The sequence below is a fragment of the Emys orbicularis genome, chromosome 14, assembly GCF_028017835.1.
Source record: "Emys orbicularis isolate rEmyOrb1 chromosome 14, rEmyOrb1.hap1, whole genome shotgun sequence".
Taxonomy (NCBI): Eukaryota; Metazoa; Chordata; order Testudines; family Emydidae; genus Emys; species Emys orbicularis.
Window position 1 is genome coordinate 38,521,689 of NC_088696.1, and position 26,424 is coordinate 38,548,112.

Below are 26,424 nucleotides of genomic sequence, written 5' to 3' on the forward strand. Positions count from 1 at the left end.
TGGGAATTGGTCCTGCTTTGAGCAGGGGGTTGGACTAGATGCCTCCTGAGGTCCCTTCCAACCCTGATATTCTATGATTCTATGATCTGATGGTCCTTTCTGGCCTTAAACTCTATGACTGATTCGTAGAGGGGACAATTCCCAGCATCTGTGTTAGGTTCCCCCCCAATCCATTTCAGTCATTTTACTGGCATCACGAGGAATGGGAGATGCAGCCCCGAACATGGGGAGAAAAATAAACCTAGACGATCTCTCGGAACCCGGGAGAGGCAGAGAACCAAATCTACTATGAAAATCTAGTGGCTTGTTCAGTGCGTAGACAGCCAGAGGATAGAAAAAAAACCGAAGTTACATCAATAGCTAGATAAGAGGCAGACAAATGACACTGCAGCCCAGGAGACCTAAAGCAGCACTTGTGCTTTGGAGTCACTCTTGGGATGGATGTTTAAGGAAAATAAACCAAAAGTCACGTTTTGCTTCTTGCCTCCCCTACTTACTGTCCCAGGATATCATTGAAGTGTGGATCCAGTTCTATGTGGTACTTCTTCAGATACCCATACAGTTCATCTGTGCCCAGAACCTTAGCAATGCGAACCAGCTGCAACAAAAGACAGATTTACAGAAGCAACAAGAGAAGGGCAGGTCACTGACTTAAGAGAATGTCCCGCCACCACTGTACTGGATGGATGGATGGATGGAAGGGCTGCTGCATCCATGTTAACCACAAACACGAGTGGGAAGTTAGTCTGTTAGCACCTGGGCAGCCAGAGATTAGGAGCTCAGCATTGGGGAAATCCTGAGGTCCAAGGAAAGCTCCCTTGCAAATTTTTCTCTCCAGCACCGCAACAATTTGTGCCACATATCATTGGGCCTTCCAGAAGGCACACACTTTCTGTTGTGCAAGTCCTGACACCTCAGTTCAACCAAATGCATAACAATGCCTTACCAATCAGATGGTCCCAGCCCAGGAACCTCACCCCCAACCAAAGGAAAGAGGCAATCAAATTCCCCCTTTCAGAGTCAGACAGCATCTCCTCACCTGGTCATAGTTGTCCTGGCCATGGAAGAAGGGCTCCTTTCGGAAGATCATGCTGGCCAGCATGCAGCCTAAACTCCACATGTCTAAGCTATAGTCATACATCTGAGGAGAGGAGAAGAAACAATCAAATGGAGAAAGGTCACACTTGCCTTAGGCCCAAGACCCAAAAGACCCCTAGTCAAAGGAGGCTCTCAGTTTTCCAACTTCATGGCAAAGTTGCTCTAACCTGGTAACCCCCAGAAGGCAAATGGACAAACCCAAAGTGGCCTGAGTGCAACCACAAGCAACGCACTAAGTAGCAATTTGGATGCAGACTCTTACTTGGTAGTCCACAAGGAGCTCCGGTCCTTTGAAGTACCTCGAGGCCACGCGGACATTGTATTCCTGAGCTGGATGGTAGAACTCTGCCAAACCCCAGTCTATGAGCCGCAACTAAACATGCAATAAAGAGAAACACACAGAGTAGGAGCAAACAGGTTTAGTTGCCAAGTTCAAACAAGTCAGGTGAAGCCAAGTCTGCCAAAGCCTTTTTCAATGGTTTGGTGAAAGCCCGGAGCCCTTTGTGCAGCGATGTGGTATCGTCTGGACTCTGCTCATGCTGTCACCTCACTCTATTATCTGCGGTGCTTTGTGGCATTACCATGGCTCAGAGAATTCTCTGCCTTGCAACCCTAATCAAATAATCTATTGCTGGGTGACTCATGTGTTACTAACGCCACCAGTCAAATAAAAAGACAGTTAATTGGATGCTAGGGAACAAGCAGGAACCAGCCGCATTAAACAAAAATCAAAAGCACAGCTGGGCGTGAAGGCAGCATCAATGCTAACAAGTGGGAAGAGCTACGAGAGAGTCACTGGCTAGAGCAGAGGGGATGAGCTGCCCTTTCAGGTGAGAAATGCAGACTGCACCACACTCGCATGGACCTGCAGATAGCGTTATAATTGCCAGGGAGACTATCAACCCCTGAGCTGCCGGCATCGGCTGGGAGACCGCTACTGCTGATTCACAGGGAGGGAACTGTGGCTTAGCAGCTCAGGAGAAATATGCATGTGGGAAGACTCTAAGGCATCACTTGAACTGGGCAGATGGAGGGAAAGACCCTGAGATACCACTGTCCCTTTGGTATATGCAGCATCCACCCCAAATGGGAAAAAATCAGCAGTTCACTGCCACATGCAGCCACGAAGTTAAGACGGCACTCCAGTGCTGGACATCAGGTTGCTGACACAATGGGCAAGTACCCCACTAAGGTATTTTATCCCATGAATTGACCAGTGTCCATCAAAAATGACACAGGACAGATGTGGAAAAAGAGGCCACAGTATTGCACATGGCAGGCCAGTGCAGATAAGCCACAGGCTTTTATCTTCTAGGAGATCAAGCCAGTCTAGTGACTGCAGGTGAAAGGAGGTTATCCACTAACTTCATCCACTTAGAAAAGTCATCTGAAACCTACAATAGCTACAGAATTCAGAGGGGGACGCAGCGCTCAAGCCAGTGGAGTGAAGTTACTCGAGGGCTCTGAAAATGCTGTGGTCTCACATAATACAGATGAGCCAGGACTGGAGCAACAGCCTCTACTCTGAGCCTCTTGGCTTTTGGGGATTTAACTGGGGGAAGGGTCTTCTATTTAGTAGGTTTAAAAACAAAACAAACCAAAAGCTAGAGAACTGGTAGATTCCACACACCCCCACGCACCAATATCACCTGTCCCCTAAGAAAGCAAAACTCTGTATTGAGACTATAACTTCACTGGATCCAACGACAGGAGAAGCTTACGTTCCCAGTGTATAAAATCCATGTACTCTTCAGACAAGATAGGATGTCACAACCGAACAATCATAACGATCACTGTCCAACAGAGGAACTTCTGCCCATCTGTCCTCCCACTTGTGCCCCATTCCCCTCCCTCTATTTCTCTTACCCCCCTGCCCCAAGCTTTCCAGGCAGTAGCAGTAACGCTTCTCTTCTAGCAAAGGTTGGAAACCACTTCCCAAATAAGCAGAGGAATTGGAGTAATTAGAAGCAATCCCCTCCCCATCCTGGCCAAGTCAGAGCAATTTGCTTCTGTAGAGCTCAGAGAAAGGCAGCAGAAGTAAAGTATGCTAGCTCAGACAGACAATCCCCAATACATGTAGAGTACAAGTGATCTCACTTGGGGAAGAGTGTGTGGTTGGGGATGGGAATAAGAAAGCAGCAGCCTAGACTACGGACATTGGGGTGGCAAAGTTTCAAGCTGCCCTGAAACCTCGATAACTTTGTGCCCCACTGCAGCAGTACCTTTTTCTGTTGGTGGTCTATCATGACGTTGTGGGGTTTGACGTCCCTGTGCATGATCCCCATGCTGTGACAGTAATCCAGGGCCTGGCAGACAGACAATATACATTCATGTTAGACAAACCAGTAAACACAGACAAAAGTCCATGATGTAGCACATGGTTCTCCAGCCAGTAAAGTAGGTGTGCCCGAATGAAGAGAGTACAGAACCTGAAGGACTCCGAACAACCAGGACCCTTGTTTCGCTCACTATCCTGGTTGCGGCAGAAGTGGCATGTTGCTGGTAGAGAACAAGAGGACTATGCAGCTGCCATTCTACACTTGGTTCATTTGTTGTACAAGGCCCCGACTCCTGGATCTGTGCTCCCAGCATGTACTTTAGAGCTCAAGAGCCAGTGAGATAGATGTCTTATCAGTAGATTGGTCCACAACCACAAGTGACTGGCCGTCATTTCCGCTGTCACTGCTGGCAGGAGAGGAACTCCCCAGGAATGCAGTGATTTCTACCATTTGCTCAATGTTTTAGGGCCTTTGAGGATGGCTTTTCTTTTGAGCCTCCAGAATTTGCTTGGATCTACCAATAATTTCTAAACCAAGATCACACATGTGCAAGGCGCATAATGACTTGAACACTATGGAAGGAATGACGACGTGGTTCAAAGAACAAGGCAGGAAACACAAGCAGAGAGTGCACAGACCTGAGTTCGACTCTCAGCTTGAGGACCCTGGGCTAGCTGCGTCTCTGTGCAGCTGTTCTCCGTGTATTAAGTGAGGAGTATGCAGCTTCTCTACCTCTAAGAGATGGCGGAGCTAAATCTATCAAGGTTTGTCAAGTGCTCGGAGATCCTCACATGGAAGACACTAAAAGAGGCCAATGCATTCTCTACCTTTGCTGTGTTTGTGAAGCTGAATTCCTTATGCAGTTTGTCTAACATGCCTTGTTCCTCTCCCTCATTTCAATAAAAATAGAAGCAGCCTGGAGCTTCATAGCATGCCTTGAATTCAATCAGAAGGGGATTTCCCTCCCAGACAGACACAATCATTCCCTGAAAGGACTGGGAACACGGATGGTCATCTTGAGTCACTGACTCCTGGAGTGGACACTCCAGGGCTCGGGCAGTCTTCTCTGACACTTCCAGACCCAAAACCAGCCCAAAAGGCCTGGAAATGGCAGTTTTAATAATCCAGTTGCCCTGCTGGGAACCAAGACAGACAACAGCGGCTGCCTTGGCAGAGATTCAACATGATAGTGCCCAGAGCCCAGCTTTGAGAACTGAAGTGCTCTGTTAGCTCCTTCACACTGAAGCTTGAGATCCCATAGAGACGGTTCAGCAGATCTCAAAACCTGCCACATGATGGTACACCAGCCTCTCAAGAGAAGGGGTGGGGCGGTCTAATGAAACCAAAAGAGCATAAGGCACACACTGCTCACTTGAGGATGGCATTCATCCCTCTCGGTCATTTGAAAGAAGAACCAGCCAAATAGGTGCCTTACTGTAAGTTTCTAGGTCTGGTCTCAAAGGGCCTTAGTTACCCTAACAGCTGTAAGTCAAATACCAGCAGAGCCATGGGGGTCTAAAGCCTCAGCCCCACCGACAGAAAAAACTTCACGGGCTTTGAAAGATTTCAAAGCATTTAACCAGCCAGCTTGTTTCTGACCCACAGGCTCATTCAGGGGAAGGAAGATTTGAAGCCACCTACCTCCCACCCAACTCCCTAATTGTCCTGGTGACTCTGGACAATTGGGGCTACCAAATCAAGTTCTGTAAAAGCTCAGGAAAACGCCCCTCTTGGGCATGCACTCAGGTTCTGCGAGATCAAGACAACACAGGGTTGGTGATCCACCCCCTCTGGCTTTGCATAACGCCAACCATGCCTAGCTCACCTTGGCTACTCCCTTCACCCCACCCACTTCCAGCGCTTTGTCCCTGGTGCTTTACTCTCCACTGACCTACACAGTCACTACTGATAGGGAACTCCTTTCTGGAAAAAGACCAGATACCGACAGTATAAAAGACAACTAAAGAGCCCCAGTTCAGTTCTGAACTTCCCACATTCTTCTCTCCTCCACGGGGGCTGGTTAGTTTGATCTTCTCACGCCAACCCTCCCAAATGGGCTCTGTTATGTGACAACAATTCTGCATCAACTACCAGAGAGGGAACAAGCCGAAGAGTCAATTTGCCAGAGGGCTGCTCCAGGAATTCTGCTGTTGCGTCAGAGACATTCATTCCCCCAGCCCAGACTCTTCATGACCATCACTCACCTTGAGCAGCTCATACATATAAAACCGAATATCAAAGTCTGTCAGGATCTGGTACAGTTGCTGAAACAGATTGTGGGAGAGAAAGAGAAGGGAAAATAAATATTCAGATCTTGATTGTTTGAGTCTAAAACTGCACCTCTTAGTTCCTAACCCCCCCCATCTTCAAGTACTGAAGCCACTCTGCATCCTTTTCTAACGCCGGGAGCCAGGGCCTGAACTCAACGGGAGTGCCAGGTATCAGCGTAGGGTTACGTTGGGTAACAGGATATGTACATGGAGATGAGGGCACAGATTTGGCAGTGGGGAATGTCGGCATCCTACAGACCAGTCATTGCCCCTTTGCTTCCCCTAGACTGGATGATCCCCTGCAACATCAGACAGCAGCTGCTTAGGAGAATATTAGCGTTCACATTTCCGCTGCGTATCGAGACTATCTACACTAATCAAGAAGGCTAGAGTGACAGCTGCTGCAAAGGGACAGAGAGAGTAACATGGAAGGGAAAAGTAGTCCAGAGACCTCATCGCAAGGTGGGAAAGAGATCACAGTATTGAGTTCAGAGTAGCAGCCGTGTTAGTCTGGCAGTGTAAATGATCTACGCAATCTCACTCTCTCCTATTGGGATTAGTAATCACTGCTACTGGAAAGCAGCAGGGGAAGCATTTAAGACCCAGGGTGCACTTTAAAGCACAACTCATCAGCAATACCACTAATATCTTTGTCACCCAGTCACGCCCAGCGTAAGCCACCCCTTGGGTCATGATTAGCACAAGCATTTCACTTTATATCCATCATCGGCACCTTCCTCAGCCCGACCCTGTTCCACTGCTCCTACCCCATGGGGTGAGTTCTTCCCTCCTTCCCAAGAGGCCCAGCATGGCGCTAGGAAGCAGCAGCTATGCGAAGCATGACATGCACATTGAGTTTTATAGAAAACAGCAGGACTTAACCTTTTTTCCTTTTTAATAAACAAGCGTCTCCTCAAAGCCCAGTCAAATTGTTTGATTTCATTAACTTCAAAGCCAGCTGCTGGCTCAGGGCATTGCCTGGTAGTTTCAAGAAAAACCCCACAGTGGCGATTTGAAATTCACATTCCAAGAAACTAGAGCTGATCCTGAATTCTCTTCAGCTCTGGAGCGGTGTCCAGATACACGATGAAGAGTGATGTAAACAAGTCACCGCCTATGCCCCAGGCGCCCTCAGCAACACACCTGAACAGCCCAGCCTTCACCATCCCTGCTCCAATAAGCTGCCTATTCATCCAGCAATGTACAAAGAACATTTACAAGCCCAGGAACTGTTTAGTGCCTCTTGGGGTGCAAACTCAATTCGATTTTCATGAGCTAGGGTGATCCTAACATCCAAGTGCAACTCGGTGAAGCAGGCACAAGTCAGCAAGGATGAGACAAAAAGATACAGCAATAAGCTACAACAGGGGGGTCTGTTGGCTACTGGGGCTCACCGGAGAACCTTCTGCTCTCCCCCAGCACACCGGCAGCCTTCTTATGCGTGCCCTGGAGCAGATTAGTGCTAGTGGAGCACAGCTCTTTCATCTGAACATTTCTTTAGTTTTCAAACAAGCCATTTTGAAAAGTTTGGGGGTTTATGAAATTAATCTTTCCACGAAGGACAGACCATAATCATCTTCACGAACATAGCACCTTTCCTCTGTCAATTTGAGACAGCTGGGACAGATTAGTCTTCCCATTTTACAGATGGAAAATGAGAGACTAAGGCCCATATCCTCAAAAATACTTAGGCAACTAACTCCTGTGCCTTCCCAAACAGCCTGGCCCCTGCCCCCTATCTGCCCCCCTCAGAATCCCCAACCCCCCCCTGCTCCTTGGCCCCGACCCCCCCTTCCCAGGATCCCCTGCCCCTAGCGGCCCCCCCAGGACCCCACCCTCTATCCAACCCCCCCGCTCCCTGTCCCCTGACTGCCCCAACCCCTATCCACACCCCTGCCAGGCCCCCCAGGACTCCCATGCCTATCCAACTGCCCCCGCTCCCTGACTGCCCCCTGGGACCCTCTGCCCCTTATCCAACCCCCCCGCTTCCCGCCCCCTTACCATGCCGCTCAGAGCGCCAGGACTGGCAACCGCGCCGCCCGGCCAGAGCCAGCTGCACCGCCGCGCTGCCCGGCAGGAGCTCACAGCCCCGCCACCCAGAGCACTGGCAGCACAGCAAGCGGAGGCTGCGGGGGACAGCAGGGGAGGGGCCAGGGGCTAGCCTCCCCGGCCGGGAGCTCAAGGGCCGGGCAGGACAGTCCTGTGGGCCGCATGTGGCCCGCGGGCCGTAGTTTGCCCACCTCTGGGATAGAACCAAGTGCTCTCATTCCTTAGTCCCATGTCGGGCTGCCTTCTCCCAAGAGCCTGACAAAGGTATTCTAACTATTATCCCCTCCCGGCACCATTCCCCTGAAGCTAGGCTGCCTTTTCAGCTGAAGTTTGTTGCCCAACAGCCTCTTTCAACACACTTCCTTGTACAAACGGAATATGAAATACAGAACAGTTCCCTACGTTTTCACAAGAGAAAGTCAGAGAAGTTGCTGGAGGTGCTCACGCTACTGCTGAATGGACGGCTTGGCACAAGGGTGGAATGGGGCATTTTAAAACTCTCTTCCTGAGCCTTCCTCTCTCTAGCTGCCTTGTACCATTTTACGCCCACTGATTGTTTCTACCACCCTTTTAACCTGCTCAGCACGGGGCCTTTTAAAGCCAGAGCCAAGGTCTCCACAGCATGGTGCACCAATAAGAACATAGCTTTGGGAAATCTCAGTCCACGGAGGGAGAAATAAAATGAACATCCTCCCAGCAGGGTTCCAGACTCTCTTTATTTAAGCTATTTACAGAGCCCTGGCAGGTCCCTTCATCACCAAGTTCTCGCCAGAGTTCCGTTCTCGCGCTCTGTTCTCAGTGTGGTTTTAGTCTGAAGGGTGACAAACATCACTGTGAGGTTCTGTATCTTGATGATTTCCGTTAACATCTGCTCAGTTAACTGCCAGCCCAATCAAACTGAACCTGGGCTCTGCTCTGCCAGTCAAACTGGTCTCTTTCCTTCTCGTGCATCAGCACCAACAACAGAGGCTCCACAGGCCAATCAGGCCTTCAGAGGCACCTGTACAGCCCTCAAGGGCTTTCAGTGGGTTTGAACAGATGGAATTGATTGTCGTTGAACAATTCTATTGATGCCCAAGAAGGAACCAGCAGGGCTAAGAGGAGTTAACCAGTAAACACTTTTTCTCACTACAGGGAGCTAGTCTGCCTGCCTACGCAGGGGGCACAGATTTCTGGAATAAGGCACTGTTCTTTTTATGACTTTTCAACATAGTACTGCATTTAAGGGGTGCTGCTTGGAGGTGTAAAGCATTCAAATGGGATCACTTGAAAACCATTTGCCTGTTGGCTGCCGGTGTTTATAGCTAAGCTAAGAAACAGTTTTATTTCATGCCTTTATATCCCATGTATGTGTTGCAAATGTAGTGGGAAAGTATATTTATCCTCAATATGCAGAAGTTTGGGTGGGAAGGTGCAGGGAAGCGGTCACTCAAGAGGTGAAAAATAGAACTAAAGGGAATCCCAGGACACTGGACTCCTAGCAGCCTGCCTGCATCACCCAATACACAGAGAAAGAGGAGGGACCAGCTATCCCATCCTCATATTCTATGATCATCTCCATCCTGGGTAGAGATGTAATCCCAATTGCTCCAAAAGTTATCTGGATAAAGCTCCTTCACTTTCTTCTACTCTGCCCCATACAGCCTGGATCTCCCTTCCTGATCTGCTGTGCACCTCTGCCATTTCTTCCTCTCAAACACCTCTTCTAAACAGCCTGTCAACTCTACTCCTGCCTTTCAAAGTGGGATCTGCTAAAAATAAGATAGCACAACCTGTGCAGTGCTGCTCGAAAGAGACTCCATCTTTCTCTTCGAGGCAGGAGCCATTATCTTGCAGACCTACGAGTACCACACATTTCTGGTACTATGCAAATAGTCGTAGTAGTGGGGAGAAAGTAGGCGTTTGGGACAGGGGCGGCTCCAGGCACCAGCGCAGCAAGCGCGTGCCTGGGGCGGCAAGCCGCGGGAGGCGGCCTGCCTGTCACCGTGAGGGCGGCAGTCAGGCTGCCTTCGGCGGCATGCCTGCGGTAGGTCCGCCGGTCCCGCGGTTTCGGCGGCAATTCAGCAGTGGGTACACCGAAGGCGCGGGACTGGCGGACCTCCTACAGGCATGCCCGACTCCGCGATACCAGCGGACCTCCCGCAGGTGTGCCGCTGAAAGCCGCCTGACTGCCGTGCTTGGGGCGGCAAAATACATAGCGCCGCCCCTGGTTTGGGAGCATGGAGGCATGTCAGCTGTTTTAACTTCCAGTTGGAAACAGAAAGACAATGGGCACTTTGTGCCTCTACCTAATGACCATTTGCCTGACTTTCATTTTGTCTGAAGTCACAATTTAAGGCAATCATTTGTGGGTAGCTTGTGACCTCAAAGATAACCATAAGTATAAACAAAATTTAAGAGAAATGTTGGCCACTCATTAAGACACAAGTAGAGACATTCTGTTTCATGTGAGAAAATAATTTAAGTATGATTTTTCAAACTCTGGCTCACCAAGCCCGTAGGTATACAATTAAGTAGTTTAAGATAATTTGACCAATTTAAAAGGTAAGGTATTCATCGACTTAAGGTATTTCTAGGGCCACCTATCACCACAGAATCCAAATATTTTAAAATATTTAAATTCCTTTGATTTTAAAGTTTGAGAGTCACTAAATCTGGGAACTCCTGTAGCTTTTCTTTAGGTCGGACCTACAATGTTTTAGGCTCCACTCTTGCAAAGACAGACCATAAGGCAGCTGAGGGAGTCCAAGCAGCACTATTCTCAGGGTTATGCAGATACCACTGGCAATGCTTGTGCTCCAAAGAAAGTGACATTAACTAAGTAGCGTAACAAGCAATTAACATTAAGCAAAAATGTAATTTTGCTGAAAGCACAAGGGAAAGCATTTGCCAGAAAAGAAGATCAATAAGGACATTTTCTAGCTTCAAAGAGGATATTACAAATGAGAGAGAGAAAGATAAAAATGTAATACTGTCAAGTATCTGGCAGTGGCCCATCATAGTCAAAACAGTCACTTGGAACCAGCTTGAGAACCCTCCGCTCATGCTCTGACAATTTTTTCGGAGACACACACACAAGGTTGTCACACCGCCATTGGGTGTACAAGTAATTATAGTGATCACAAGTTCAAGCATTTAGCATATGGACCAACGCCACCAAAATGAATAAGAGGACAATTCCCTATCACTTGAATTAGAAACATGGAGCATTGAAAGAAAGAAGGAAAAAACTGAAACAAGTTGGAAAGCTTCCAGTTTAAGTCTCCAGACATCTTATTAATAGGGTTCAAGGAGAGCCAGTGAGAACTGACATGAGGATTCTTGGACCTGTTTTCACTCAGCCCTCCAAGCACGTCGCTCCTGTCTTAATAGAGAGAAAGAGACTTTGGGGCTTTATTTTAAAATGAGAGATCCTCTTGTGCATTTTTGCATGTGCATTGGCTAGATAGGCACTCAGTCATCTGTGCATGTAAATACATGAACCTGAAAACTCAAAAAATGCAGGTCCTAAACAAGGCTACTGAGGTTTAAGCTATAAATCTACTACTCTTTCCTAGCCAGGCTGAATGTCTCATGATGTAGACAGGATTTTCATATTTTCAGTTTCAAGCAAAGTTTTCCAGTTCTGTCTCATATCAATCAGCAGAAAGACAGTAAAATAAAGAATCTTTAAAACTTGAACTCATATTTGCGTCTTGATGATCCTCAAGACTCAGGCTTTTATATTTACTTTGTAATGATTCATTTTAAAACCATTTAATTTCTTCTGATGCAATGGCCACAACTCAGCAATGCAACTTCTGATGTCCTGTTCAGATATGAACAACATGGGTAACAATGCACAACTTAGCTTGCAATCACTGGGGAAAATAAAGCAAGCAACTATTCCTGTTCTTGGTGGGAATGACAGTTTGCTAGGAATGTGGCACACAATCCATACCAAACCATCAGGAGAGACCATTTAACTCCCCTGCTACTGTATCCTCTGACCATAATACCCAGATATCTTCATGTTTAGAACAGTATTTAGGAGACAGCATTATCTGGTAAGAACTGGGTAGGTTTTCATAGAATATAGAATCATAGAACTGGAAGGGACCTCAAGAGGTCATCTAGTCCAGTGCCCTGCACTCAAGGCAGGACTAAGTATTATCTAGACCATCCCTGATGTGTGTTTGTCTCGAGTTGTTAAATCTAATATCTCCCCCCATGCTATACCAGCTGGGGAAGTGAGAATCAAATCACTGACTTGGAAATATGCCCTGCTTTGGATTTTTGTGTAGAGACATTATTAGGCACACGTGGCTTTTCGGGATAGCAAGAAGGGATCCTTGTTCAAAACAATTTGATTTGCTACCCTAGGGCTTGGCTTTATCTCATGCTGTTTGTTAAAAAGTGTAAATTAAGTGTAATGAGTACTTCAAAAGATTTTCAGCCATCAACCGAAATGGCTATGTCCTGGGGGCCAAATGCCTAAAGGCAGCATGCTTGATGCGTACAGAAGTCCATAGTTCAGAACAGTACACACTGTTTGCACAATCCAGCTGATTCAAATTAAACCCAGACAAATCAAGGTCATTTTAATTAGCTCAGAAAGGTTGCTGCATAACACTGCCCTTGTTGCCATTTACTCTAATGGGGCAATGCTCACTCCCCCTCAAACACTCGCAGGACAGATGCTCTTGCACGTTACTATATTCTGGTCTCCCTGCTAAATCCCTACACAGCGTAAATAACGTCCAAAATGCTGCAGCCAGATTAACTACGTGCATTGGCTGTGGTCAGCACATTACAGTAGCACTTGACTCACTACACTGACTCCCGTGTGATGGAAGCCATGCATGCAATCTTGAACCGCAAGGCTTAGAGGACTTGCAGGTCTTTCACATGGCCAATATACTGCTTCCTTATTCCTTTCAGCAAGTTTTCAGTGACTGAGGCCAAAGTTGCTAGTAGCCCCATCTTGAGGGAAAGGGTTCCCAAGGCTGGGTATTAACCTTCTTGGTAACCCATAGGTTTGCAATGCTATGTGTGGAACACAGGGAACACTTATTCTCTAAGCTCTGAACTCAGGGGGTTTCTTCTTTTTACTTCCTCTCCTCCTTTTCCCCATATTCTAGCAACTCCACCTCTGAGAGGCCTGGAATTTGAGCTCTTTTGGGACCATCCTGGAGTGCAGAGAAATTCACTAGAGAGCAAAGGGATGCAATGTAATAACCTTGGGACCAAAGGTGTCAAAGCACCTAAAGATACATAGAGGCGCCTAGGTGCTTAACTCCCATTGATTTAAATGAGAGCTCATTAGGTGCCTATCTGTATCTTTAGGCACCTAAATACCTCTAAAAATCTGCTGACTGGGGAGTGAAGGACCAAGTTCTGCTCCTCTCCGTAATAGCAAGTTGTACCGGCAACAGCCCAGTGACATTCCTTGTACATTTCTTGAGTACTTTGAGGCCTAAATCCTAAGAAGCGGGCATCACCTAACAGTTCACACACTCAGTCACGTTATTCGACATCACAGGACAGTATTTTCCTACATATGGAGTAAGAAAACGGCTCGGAGACAGTGGGGTGCTAACTGACGGCTGTTAGAATTAATTATGAATGACTCGCTAAAAGGCCATCTCGCAGAGTTAATAACTTAGGATACAAGGAGGGATAACCTGGAGCAAGGAGGGATAACCACACCTACTTCAGAAAGTTACTAACTACACAGATTAGCTCATTTCCCCCTGCCAGAAACTGTTACAGTAGCAAATATGCTCACTGATGGACCAACTTGGTGAGGTTCACCAGAGGAAAGAGAAATATTCCACTCAGCTCCCCAACTAACACAAAGGAAGAAAATATACAGCAGTCTGGAAAAAAGCTTTACATCTCCTCCAACATAGGTCATGTCACACCTTGGCTATGATCTTTCCAAGTGAGAACACTCACTCTCAGACCTTAAGTCACGACTCTACACACCAGCTCCACAGGATTTCTATGCAAATCAATGCCACCATCTCCATCAACAGCCCTGCCATAAATAGAGTATGATAGCAGAGGGATTAACTTAGATTTAAAATACAGCACAGCAGCAGTTGCTATGTTGAGAGAGGGTAACTAGGAAATGCAACAAACTCTCCCATTTTCCTGTATCCTTGGAACTCACACCTCAAAGTCACAAGGAGGGACAGCTGGGCAGTTTCGAGTTTTATTTCTCAGCGCCGTACTCGATCTGTGTTGGCTGAAGTTACAAGGGAAGGTGGTGTATAGACCAAATCCATTATTTCCCCCACTGTTGTCAACAGCAACTTGGCTTTTCAAAGGGTCTCCAGTAAACCTGGTGAATGGCAAATTTAGAGGACCTTGAGACCTCCCACCTCCCCCACTTTGGTACAGAGACAAACTCACCTTAAAATCTGTATTATTGATGTATTCAAACACCAAAGCTGGGGTCTTTGACTGCAAGAGAGAAAGGTGAATGGTTTAGCCATCTTCCTGCAAGAGCAGTACCTTCTGCCCTTTCTGAGCCCCGTAATTCTGACTGACAAAAAACACACTTGCATTTACTTTCCTGCCCCAAGCTTTTGCCCACTGTTGTGCCCCACACAACAGGGTAGGAACACTCTGCTACCAAAGTGTGCTGGAACAAATGCTTATTACCCACACAGCAAGCATCAGCTAGGCATTTCCCACCATGCTTTTCCCCTCCAGCTGGTTGATCACAGATAGCATAAGATGTTAGTGCACAGCAAGGTGAAATGTATCGCCTCACAGCTGAGCTGGTAAATGAAATTGTATCATTCACTTGCTAATACTTAGAACTTGCTAATCGTTTTCTCTTGTAGGTGTCAATAAACTAGAAGGTCATGTGACCCAGCCCAACAACCCCTTCCCTTATCATCCCCCAACCAACAAAGAAATTGTTCTGGGAAAGAGGCAAACGTAGCATCTAAATAACAAACCAGACCAAACAAGAGAAATATTATTTAGGAAGTAAGGAAGAGGAAATAAGCAATAAGCTGTTAGGTAGGAAGACAACAAGATGTAACCAAGTGGGAGGATGAGCACCTGCTATCAATTCACCTGGACAAATCTTACCATTGTTTAAGCCATAAGTGGCCATGACGCAGAGATGGCATATGCATACATGCATGCGTGCGTCGAGTCACAAAGCTTCCCACCCCCCCCCCCCCAAGAGGCATCATTAGATACAGAAAGGGAATCAAGGATTTTGGGGTACAGGGAAGATTACCAAGTCATCCAAACCAAAGTATTCTCAAAAGAACCTAAAAACCCAATGCTGCTCTTCAGTGAAGGAAGATGTAAACAGCAAGATGAAAACTAAGGTGACAAGACAACCAGCAAGAAACAGGAGTTTTGCACTTGAAACATGTATTTCCATCAATTACCCTACAGACTACAGCTCAAGACAAGCCCAGCACTAGATACCTCAGGACATACTGATACCTACCACTGGATCCTTGACAGTGTCAATCAGCTTAATGATGTTGGTGCCACCTCGCAGATTCTCCAGAATCTTAACCTCTCGTTTTATCTTCTTTTTCTTCACTGGCTTAAATACACAAAAGTGATTAGAAGTGAGACCCTTTCAGAAGATACCACCAGTTCTCATCCAGTGATTTATACTGGACTGAACTACTTCCCGCCTCTTGGGGGAGGGCGAATGAGAACACTCCTAGCCACAAGGCGGCGGCAGTTTTCAGAAAGGGCCGATACAGGGCAGACAGGCGCCTCAAACAGTATATTCCCTCTTGTCAGGATGGGTTACTTTTCCGTTGCATGCAATGGCTGAGCACTTTACAGACAAAACCAGCCACCCGTACTGTGGTCATCACCAAGTTTAAAAGCACTTGAAAACCACCCAACACGGAAAAGGTTACAGTTAGTTGTTATGCATTATTATCACATGACAAATATGGCAGATGATGTACCACAGCCTGTGTTTACTGGTTTAACACACATGATTTTTTAGTTCCATTGCTGTGCAGTTCTTATTTCTTCTGGAAGTAACCTATCTTGAGTCATTCTTCAGTTACTTAATTTGCTGAAATTCCAGTTATCAACATTTATGAAGCAGTTTAGACATTTAAGTGTATAATTACACACCATTTGGTCATTCAACTACCCCAGGGAGTGTGAACACCCAGTAAAACTGCACCTGTGGACAAGTTATTGCTTTTATACACACTTTAAAAAAAAAATTGTAAGGATATTTTGAACTGTCGTAAACTTGTCTTCAAACATACACACTCCAAAAACCTCTTTTTGGGAGCAAACGTTACGAAGGAGGGTTATCATCAAATTAAAGGGTTTTTGTTTTTTTTTTCCACCCAGACTGATCAACTGCCCATTTCCATAGAACGAGATAATTTACATAACTCAGCATAAGGGGAGTTACAGTTGTTGACTCTCTATTCCTGCCCCTGCTGGGAGGAAAAAGCAACACAGCAAGTAAGATTTTAAGACAATGGCTATAAACAATGGTTCATGGGCCAGGCGTGATCTGCAGACGGAGCTATAGAGAACCACAGTGAGGTATGAGAAGGGATTTCAGTTCATGAAAAGCACTCTCTCCTACTCACATATCGCTCCCTCCCAAAAAAATGGTTTGTAGAATGAGAAACTTTAGAGACCCACCATTGTAACATTGAATTGAAAAACTTTCCTTTTTCATTTTGGCTGACTCCTGAAGCACTGAAAGTTAAAGATCCCTGAGAGGCTTTTAAAGTCTCTAAGTGCTTTCAATTTGAAAACAAAATAGTCACAAAAACCCCTTACTCACAGGTATGAGCACTAACCCCTGCGTCAGATCCCGCCTATAATAGAGAGCATATCATAAACACAAACCAACGAATTCTCAGTAAACAGACTGCTCAAAAAGCAAGAAAGCCAAAGGAAAAAACTGAAGTTTCAGTTAACAGACTCCCATTAAACCTGTTATATTTAAAATCTACATTAAGAAAACATTAAAGTAGGACTGTTAAGCACCCACAAATCAGGAAAAGAAAGTTAAGTTGCACATACCACCTTAACTCTACCTCCTTGTGAATACACACTACTATACAGTTAGTCACAATCTCAAATTCTCTCTCAAATTAAGTCATTTTAGGCATTTGGAAAGATAAAATTCCTACAGTAACTAGACAAATAGCGTTCTCGTTGTGTGACTGTGTCCTGAACACCTTAGGAGGATCTGGTCAGGTTTGCAAGATGTGCATTGAACGAGGCAAGGGCTTCTATGTAGCTCTTTCGTTCACTGTGAACCTGTAGTAAATTTTGCAGCATGTAATTAAATTTTAGATACAGGCGTGCTGCATAGCCTACCTTCAAAGAGTTAAAATATCATTCCATCTTTACTGCATGTACACAAAGAAAGTCAGTCAGATCTCAAAAGTTGGTCAAATCAAAACAAACCCCATTTTCACCAGAATTCTCCAAAGCCACTACCCCTCAATAAGGGCTATTTCTCTGCCAGATTATGTTTTGTTTTCGCTCTCCAACCATTTTAGCTTTAGAGCTGTTCCGAAAGCATTACAACTGTATTTATTTATATAATGGAGCAAGTATCTCCTCTCTCATATGCTGTCAAACACGGCTGAACCATTTTGACTCAAACTTTCCAAAACAGGTCATCTTCCAACAGACACCAAGGTTAGAAATGTTCAGCTCAAAGGTGAAAGCTGCAGAAAGTTACGAACTACTGAAAACATGGGTTTACTATGGAAACAATTAAGCAAACCCTCACAGATAACAGTTACTGAGGCTCCCATAACACATGAATTGCAGCACAAGATAGAATCCAACCGTATAAAATTGCATCGTGCCCATCAGTTACAAGAGTCAATCGGTGCCACGGACTGTCACCACTCTCCAGTGTCCAATGGAGAGATGACAATGGAAGGTAAGAGTCACACAGGTAACAATGACAGAACTGGAACATCTGCAGCAGCAGGGGACGGGAGCAGTCACCTGTGTGTGTCATGGACCCAGCAGGAAGAGGTTTCATTATGGGACTATAATTCTGTCCATATCAGAATGGACATGTAAACCTTCTAGCTTTGTTCCTGTGGTTTGATTATCACCTAAAGGCCAAGATGGAATTAAAGGGACATAAATCCAGTTACTGTACTGTGGTCTCAGAACTATGCACAAGCTGCTCCGTCACATACACTTCAATATCTAGGCCCAGCCAGGAAGCTGAAGAGGCATCCTTAACTTGTCAAAAGGACAAAAATGATATTGTTTGTAGTTGTGTTGGTCCCACGATATTAGAGACACAAGGTGGGTGAGGTAATATCTTTGATTGGACCAACTTCTGTTGGTGAGAGAGATGAGCTTTCGAGCTACACAGAGCTCTTCTTCAGCTCAAAAGCTTGTCTCGCACACTAACAGAAGTTGGTCCAAAAAAAGATATTACTTCACCCTCCCTGTCTCACTCTCAAACTGATGTCAGACAGTTAACGTCTGTATTTCATGTCCTAGTCTAACAGGGTGGAGGTGTAAAACCCACTTACCCCTTACACTGTATTAACTCCGAGGTCCTTAGCACCAGTGTAGGCAGAGGTGCTGTGGTTCCTCCATCCTGAACCTTTTATTAAGATTCTTCATTATAGCAGCAATGACCACTCTAGTTAATGAGGAAGAAAGGTTTCTATTCTAACCCACTTTTCAATCACTCATACACGTCTCAACATTTTGCCTTTTGTCATGAAAATCTCCAGGCTTGGTCTCTGGCTGAAAGTGGTTTTTCTTCTTTTCAAAATGTGAGCAAACACTGTTCGGCCACTTTTCAAATCGAAGAGTGACTAAAACCTTTGTAGCTGAAATGCCAGCAGGTAGACGTTGAAATCTGACAGGGTTATCGTTGTCATTAAAAAGAAATGGTTTAGAGAGCTCTAGCAATAACTGGTTTCAACTTGATTGAGTTAGGACCCTTTCAAAACTGCATGCAATGCGTGTACAGTGCATTTGTACTGCTAAGCTCATGAAGCGTGTAGCTAAGGCCAGACAGTACACACAGCTAACTCAGCCATGCACTTTACAAGGTGTGCGTGGACAGAGGCAAAGGGTCCACAGAGCCCTGCAAACCTTAGCCCAGTGGCTCTCCAACTTTTGTACTGGTGACCCCTTTCACACAGCAAGCCTCTGACTGCAACCCCCCTTATAAATTAAAAACACTTTTTTATGTATTTACCACCATTATAAATGCTGGAGGCAAAGCAGGGTTTGGGGTGGAGGTTGGCAGCTCGCGACCCCCCCATGTAATAACCTCACGACCCCCAGTTTGAGAACCCCTGCCTTAGCAGGTCTCTCCCCCACAGACAGGAGCTTCTACAGCTGCTGACCTGTTAAGGATCAGCAAAGGGAAACCCTGCTCTCGTGCTCCTTGGCAATGCCATAGCTGGGGTATAAGCCTGCCCTGCTTAGCATTATTTAAGGTTAGACGGGAGACGGCTCTCTGCTTAATATCTTATCAAATGATTGGCACAGGCATTCTGACAGTATTTAGCTAAACTGTCAGGATTATGGCATTTTTGTCTATCATTTCGCCTTAAAAAAAATATCCTAGGAAGTTCCACTAAGTACTACATTAGGGGAATCGAAGGGTTGCATAGTTAACGTTCAAGGGTCAGGAGCTGCCAGCCTGAAGGTCACATGTGTAACTTTCCCTCGACCCCCTTGTACACATGCATTATGGTCACGCTCTCATATACATCATACAGTTTTCTCCTACAACCTTAAATATCTGCATACCCTCTTTTACTACTATGGTACTAGCCTCATAATGCCAAACAAAGCCCATTTCAGCCCTTTAGCTGAAGAGTACACAAACTGCACATAATACTGGATGTTCCCTTGTAAATGCAGAAGGACACCTCACTTTACAGCTAAGGCTGGGCTACACTTCCAAGTTTAATAGTATAACTGTTCTAGGTAGAGATGTGATTTCCCCCCCCATTCTCTTTCTTTCTATTTTTTTAACTGAAATGGCTATACTGGTAAAAGCCCTAGTTATACCAGTATAAAGGTGCCTTAGATTGTGATAGGTATTCCTGTACAAGAGGAAGAATAACTATTATCAATATAAAGCATCTTTATACCAATGTAAGTGTGTCCATACTGGGGTGTTGCATTTGTACTACTTTAATGACATCAGTATAGTTAATACAGGACAACCTTCTAGCGTAAATAAGGCCTCACTTTTGTAGATAACTGCCTCCTCTCCCAAACTGCATCTACACAGAGAGGCATTAAGGACTGAAAACACAATGTGCAGTGCATGTCTGCTGACCACATTTAATATACATTAGAGACAAGAACGAGGAGTCCTTGTGGCACCTTAGAGACTGAGGCCTAGTCTACATAAGTTACGCAACTTCAACTATGTGAATAACGTAGCTGAAGTTGACATACTTAGATCGACTTACCGTGGTGTCTTCACCGCGGTGAGTCAACTGCTGCCGCTCCCCCGTCGACTCTGCCTGCGCCTCTCGTGGCGGTGGAGTACAGGAGTCGACGGGAGAGCGCTCGGGGATCGATTTATCGCATCTACACTAGACGCGATAAATCGACCCCTGCTGGATCGATCGCTGCCCGCCGATCCGGCGGGTAGTGTAGACATACCCTAACAAAATTTATTTATTTATTAATTAACGTCTAAGGTGCCACAAGGACTCCTCGTTGTTTTTGCCGATACAGACTAACATGGCTACCACTCTGAAACCTTAGAGACAAGGTTACATATAGGAAGTCAGATTATGACAAAGACAGTGTAAATACATGAGAATGAAAAAGACATATGCTGCAGCCTGTGTAACTAGAACTGTAGAGAATACTGTTTAGGAGAAATATCCTGGGCATGCAATTAAAGCCTCATTGTAACACAGATTTGCGACTGCATGCAACTTTAATCACTCAAGGCAGGAAATGACAACATTAATCAGGCAAACTAATATTGTCAACCTTTAAAAAAAATGGACTATTCTTTGTTCACCAAATCCTATCGGCAGATGCTGTAATGATTCCAATGAATCAGTATGCAAATCTTGGTGTTGCAGAGTCCAACCTCAGAAGAACTTGCCTAGCATCCGTACGACAATGTTCAATAGGTAGATTGTACTCAAGGCCTCTTTATAGCTAGCAATTGTTACCAAGGGGTTATTATAACCAACCTACTAAGCACAACATTGATTGCTCAATAGGGAAACTGGCTTCAGAACAGCTGAATTTATTTTGTCATTAGCAAATGTTAGCTGGAAAACCAAGTAATACAGATTTAAAGCAGTTGTGAAAATGACCATTTGTTTTAACAACAATTTGTGCTTTCACCGTCTTGCAAAATATCCTTTAAAAGGAAATTTTAACTTTTTTGTAATCTCCCAAGAGCAGCACGGGGGGGGAGAGAGGGGAAAGCATTTGAAAATGCTAAATTGTTTTTGCCTTTATAATTCTCCTCTCCCGCCCTCTAAAATTGCATACCGGTAGCATTCATCCTTTCAGCTGGAGGATGGATGGACAGGGCTCCACCCAGGACACTTCGAGACTGCTGCACTTGAGATATTCAGGACCCAAACCTGGATCCTCCGTGCTGGACCAGCCGAACAGAACTTATTTACCAAGGTTCTGCCCAATGCCAGTGTGAACAGACTAATTACAAACCCACTTTGCAAACGCCCGGCTATGAACACTCTCCTAGTTCGTAACTAACCAATTGATCGTGTTGTGTGATAAATCAGTAGCAGTTTGGTGCAACTTAAAGTGGTAATACAAAGATGTCACTCAATCAAGTACACAATTTTAATCAACCACAACGCCACTCAACAATAGGACTCTGGCAACAGAATAAGCTTTAAACCGCACAAGGCTAACAGCAAAGATTGCTCCCCCGCCTGTATATTTCATAGTTTCTCTGGGTGTTTTAGCTAAACATCAGTGACGCATTTAAACGAGTGCTGTGGGATATGCAACAGGCAGATGATCTGGGACAAGAGAAAGGAGGCGCTTCTTCATGCCGCAACTGAAAGAGTAGAGGGGAAGGCACAGAACTTCGGTGCAAGCTCAGTTTTTAGGATGGAGATGGTGACGGAGTCAAAAGCTGCAGCCATGAGGAACCAGTGACATACCTGATCCTACTCCACGCTCTCTTTTTCACACCGATATGGAAGTCATTTAAGTATCTTAAAGTTAGTTTCTTCAAAAAGGCTAAGAAAGACTCTAGCCTTCAAAGAAAACCATATAGTGGTTCTCACAGAATCTAATAAAACAAGACGGATAAGGAGGTTTTTGCCCAACTGAGAGGATATGACAACCCAAAAGGATGATAAAATATATTACTGTACAGTAGTCTGTAGTCCGCTGCTTAGATGTAGCTTTGGCTAGGCCCCCCCCCCCCCCAGTAACTCTGATGGGGGGGAAGGGACCAAACTGTCACATTGCAATTAGGCGTACGAGCTAATGCAGCAGCTCCAGGGTTGAAAGCACCAAAACGAGTGAGAGAACAATTCCATTCTCGCTAGAAACACAAGCCCTTACACTTCATCACTCGATCCCTCTGCTTTTTATTGCAGCCCTTCCCTATCCTTCATGTGGATGCTGCCTATTCAGATGGTAAACGCCTCAGGGGAGGAACCTTTTCCCTTGTGTGTCTGTAAACACGTAGCACACTGAACAAAATACACAAATCTAGAGAGAACAGAAGTGGGAAAAATCCTACAGAGAGCTGGCTATATAGATGCTATAGTCACTGCCTTGGGCAGACACCAGCATTGGAAATAACAGGCACAAGAGAGAACTCAAACTCATAGGCTGTGAAAATCAGCAAGGAAGTGGCACTATAGGTGTGCACCGCAACTTTAACTATAATGGTCCCAAGTATTCCCATCTTCTTTCACTCATTTGTAACTTTCTCAAGGTTTTATCTTTGGGGCTGCAATTTGCTATGCTTATTCTTACCTTCAGAAAGCGGGGGAGGGGGGGGGAGAGAGAGAGAGAGAGAAGGGCTCCCTGAGGTTTTAGCCAAAACAGATGAGACATTTTCAGGCACAGAGGGATTCAAAAAAGTGTCATTTTTCCCCCCTTAAGAAAACATGATTGCAGCCAAGTTTTGGGTTTTTTAAAAAATAGCTTTAGCACCTCAGCAGAAGGTGATGGAAAACTGAAATTTGGCAGGTGTACAGCACCTAAATTGTAGATGGGCCTTTCCCTGGTCCAGTGAAAATCCAGTTTGACTGGGTTTGAGTTATGATGTTTAAAAAAACAAACAAACAGACTTTGGACATCTGCGCTGGATTAGGTTAGAGAACTCTGCTATTCCATTGATAATATGTATGCACATTACATAAAACTTAACGGGAACTGTCACTGAATAGATGATGCCCTGGTATTCCTTTGGCTGTGCAGCAGAATTTCAGGGCTCAATCCTTGGTCCAGCTGAGCTGTTCTTGGGATAGAACCTGAGTGGGAGGCAACAGTGGCCATATGCCATCTTTGCACGTCTCTTGATCCTCAGATTGGTTTGGCCCTTTGCATAACATTAGAGCATCCCTGAGGCTGTTCTAACTTCAGTTGCTAATGCCCCCCCCCCCCCGAGGCAGTTACACCAGATGGGGATCACCGGAGCAGTGGCATCCTGACCGTACTCCCCTAAGCTGAAGGACATGCCTTACACACACCCTAAGCTGGCAGAGAGCTAGGTACACCACCCAAAGAATACTCCATACTAGGAAAATCCTCAGTCGCCTGCTTCATAGGTGGTGCCTGCTTAGGGCGGCCTTACAGATTCTTTGCACCACTGGAAGAGTGCAAAGGCCAAGCAAATGGACCTCACTGTTAACAGCTGATTGCTGTGGAATGTGATCTCTGAAAGTGCATAGGGGACAAGGCAAGGGTTCCTGCCTCACTGACTGTACATATGTGCACCACAGAGCATGTAATTGTTGTCTAGCTACAGTGGGATCTGGAGGAACTCGCTTTCTTCGTTTGCTTAAAAAAAAAAAAAAACCACACACTTAGGATGTTTCATACAAAAATGTTACATTAAAAGAGTATTAAGGTTGGCAAGTGAAGCATTCAAAAGTCAGGAAGTGACAAAGTTAAGGTTGCCTGCACAATCTTGTGCAGATGCATTATGACAATACCTAATGACATGCTCACGGTGAATGAGGCAAGGTTTTGTAGTGAAATGGTATACGGTCCAGAGCATCCTGCCTTATTCACCACATAGTTGTATGGTGTGTCCTGAAGTAAAGCTGGAGCCCACAGCATCCTGCCCTCATTCACCGTAAAAGCTGTATGGCATATAGCAAATGAGGCAAGAGGCTATGGGAGAAGAATGGCTAAGGCAGAGGACTGGGACTTGCCTCTTTCACAGACTTTCTGTGCGACTTCTCACAAGTCTCTCTCTCGCCCCACCCCATCCCCTCTGTGGCTGTTTTGCATCTGAGAAATCATGATAAAACTTCCTGATATCACAGGGGTGAGGTCAGGAACTCAGACATTATGGTGATGAGAGCCACAGAAAAGCCTATAAACATATCCTTTATTCAGTGCAGTGTGCAGCAGATAAGACATGGGGCTGTATTGAACAGTGAGGGTAAAAATATTGAACACCTGTCTAGTTCACTAAGCACTGTGTCAACTTGCACACTGAATGAGGCATGGGTCCTGTAGAAAAATACTAGGTGATTATGTCATTAGAAAGTACAGCAATCCATACAAACAGCTCAGCACTTCAGGAAATGTTACAAAAAATTAAGATGCTAAAAAGGTTTATCCATCAGTAAGTGATTTTTTTTAAGCCACATGCACAACTTGTTACATTCTGGTTTAATTTTTCCTTTCACAGATTAGAGGCTGAATTCAGAGGGCCAGAAAGATGCATCCTATTTACTAAAACTCAAGAATACACAAATAGGCTTAATTATTACAGATGTAGTGACAGGAAACTAAGTAGTCCAGGTAGATCAGATTGTGACATATTATCTACACGTGCTATGATTTTGCATCACACACAAGGTGGCAATCTGAAAGTTGCCTTGTACAGATCCAGTTCCCACTCTGAAGAAAGCTCATCTTTATCTTCCTGTACTTTCTGCTTTCACAATGTGACTCCAGGAATGCTGTTTACACACTGAGTGAACAATGTCAGCCTGAGGCCTAAGGGCAGCACAACACACTGACAGTTCAATCTCACTTCCAGGCCCAGCAGACACTAGGTGTATTGCTGTAGCAGCACACACAGACCCTGGGGAGAGGGAACGCCTTGCCTTGCTCAAATGACCTCTCCAACTGACTCACAAGTGATGCTGACAGGCTCCCAAAATGGACATGGATCCAGTCTACAACAGGAAGAAGTTATCATCCCACTGCAGGCCCTTTGGGGAGGAAGGGGGAGGAAGAAAGACAGGAAGATTTCAGAAGATCCTTTCCTGGCAACAGTGGCTCACTGTCACCTATTTGCATATGGTAATACATGGGTTCTCCTGGCACTGGATCAGCATCTGAGGTCCACCACCAAAGCCGTAGGGTGGATTAGCCGGACTGGTGGTAAACAGAAGCCTATGGTTTCCTATGCTTAATCAAGAGACATCTCTCCATATAACAATTATACTCTGGCTATCTTTTAATATTCTCTCTTTAAATGCTGACTTTTCTGCCCCCAGAGTGACAAACGAATGCTGAGACCATGGCAGCAGCACCCAAAGGAGGGACAGGCCTGAACAGTAAACCAAAAAAATTCAGTTACAACATGCAAGCCTCACTTCTACATATGAATATACAGTCCAACCAGCAAACTGTTTGGTGTGGGGACTCTCACTGAAGATTCAGATCACTTTGCCACCTTAATTCTGAACCCTAGTTAAGCTGTTGAGATAGCTAACTTCTCAGAAACAGCTGGGAAGTCAAGCCCTACCCAGCAACTGTTGCCAGGCAGAACATGATCCATAGCAGAACAAGCTGAGCGGGGAGAAGAGGTCGAGGAATCAGAGGCCCTGGATGAGCAGCCCACCTGGTCCTGAAGGAGAAAGGAAAGGAGCAGAGCCAATGCTAGCTGGCCTGGGCTACCAAGTGGATTTTGTCAGAGCAAACTTGGTCACACCTAGTAGCCAGTTCACAGGCTGAGAGATGCATGGCCCTTTTCAGCAGAGCAGCATGTATGCATGGCAGTTAGCTACTAGCCACAGCGGCTGAGGGGCCACTTCCTAAGTATAGCCAGCCTACCCGAACTGTAGCACTGAGGACTGACGCATGTCTGAGTTCTCAGCATTTCTAGTGTTGGAAGCAGGCTTCTGTACATTGGGGGAAAGCAAGAAGATGGTGGACTATGGCAAAGCCAAAGCATTCTGTTAATTCACCAATCTCTTATTTCTCTCCCCTTTAAATATCCTTCCTTAATCAGCTGAATGGTCTGCTGCTAAATAATGCAGTTATCACTCCTTTCATAGGCTGAGCTCGCAGGCAGCAGTGATACCAGAAACTGCGCTCCCCACATGCCAGTATGGAGCACTTGGCTGTCCCAAACCATTAGGATTTTAATAGCTACCTCTGTAGTTGTGTCTTTAATGTGACACTATCATGGAGATGTTACCATATCAGAACATACCATGCAGTGAGCGATGGTAAACAAGTTTCATCCTTTGCCTTGATTTTCAATTATGTTTACTCCTAACATTAAATAGCCAGGAATTTGCCATCCAATATACTTTCTAGAGTACCAAGTC

The 26,424-nt window shown here is 45.5% G+C and overlaps 1 protein-coding gene across 2 annotated transcripts in view; it reads right to left on the reverse strand.

Moving 5' to 3' along the window:
- Window positions 1-26,424, reverse strand: part of CSNK2A2 (casein kinase 2 alpha 2) — a 43,109-nt gene that overhangs the window by 14,921 nt on the left and 1,764 nt on the right. For both annotated transcript variants that reach the window (XR_010561896.1, XM_065416465.1), the window contains exons 3-9: window positions 15,156-15,257; window positions 14,093-14,143; window positions 5,582-5,641; window positions 3,321-3,404; window positions 1,361-1,471; window positions 1,040-1,141; window positions 498-598 (exon numbers count right to left, since the gene is read on the reverse strand). Coding sequence is in view for 1 of the 2 variants with exons in the window: in XM_065416465.1 (XP_065272537.1) it covers window positions 498-598; window positions 1,040-1,141; window positions 1,361-1,471; window positions 3,321-3,404; window positions 5,582-5,641; window positions 14,093-14,143; window positions 15,156-15,257 (611 nt within the window). In the remaining variant the exon portion in view is untranslated. The remainder of the gene's footprint in view (window positions 1-497; window positions 599-1,039; window positions 1,142-1,360; window positions 1,472-3,320; window positions 3,405-5,581; window positions 5,642-14,092; window positions 14,144-15,155; window positions 15,258-26,424) is intronic.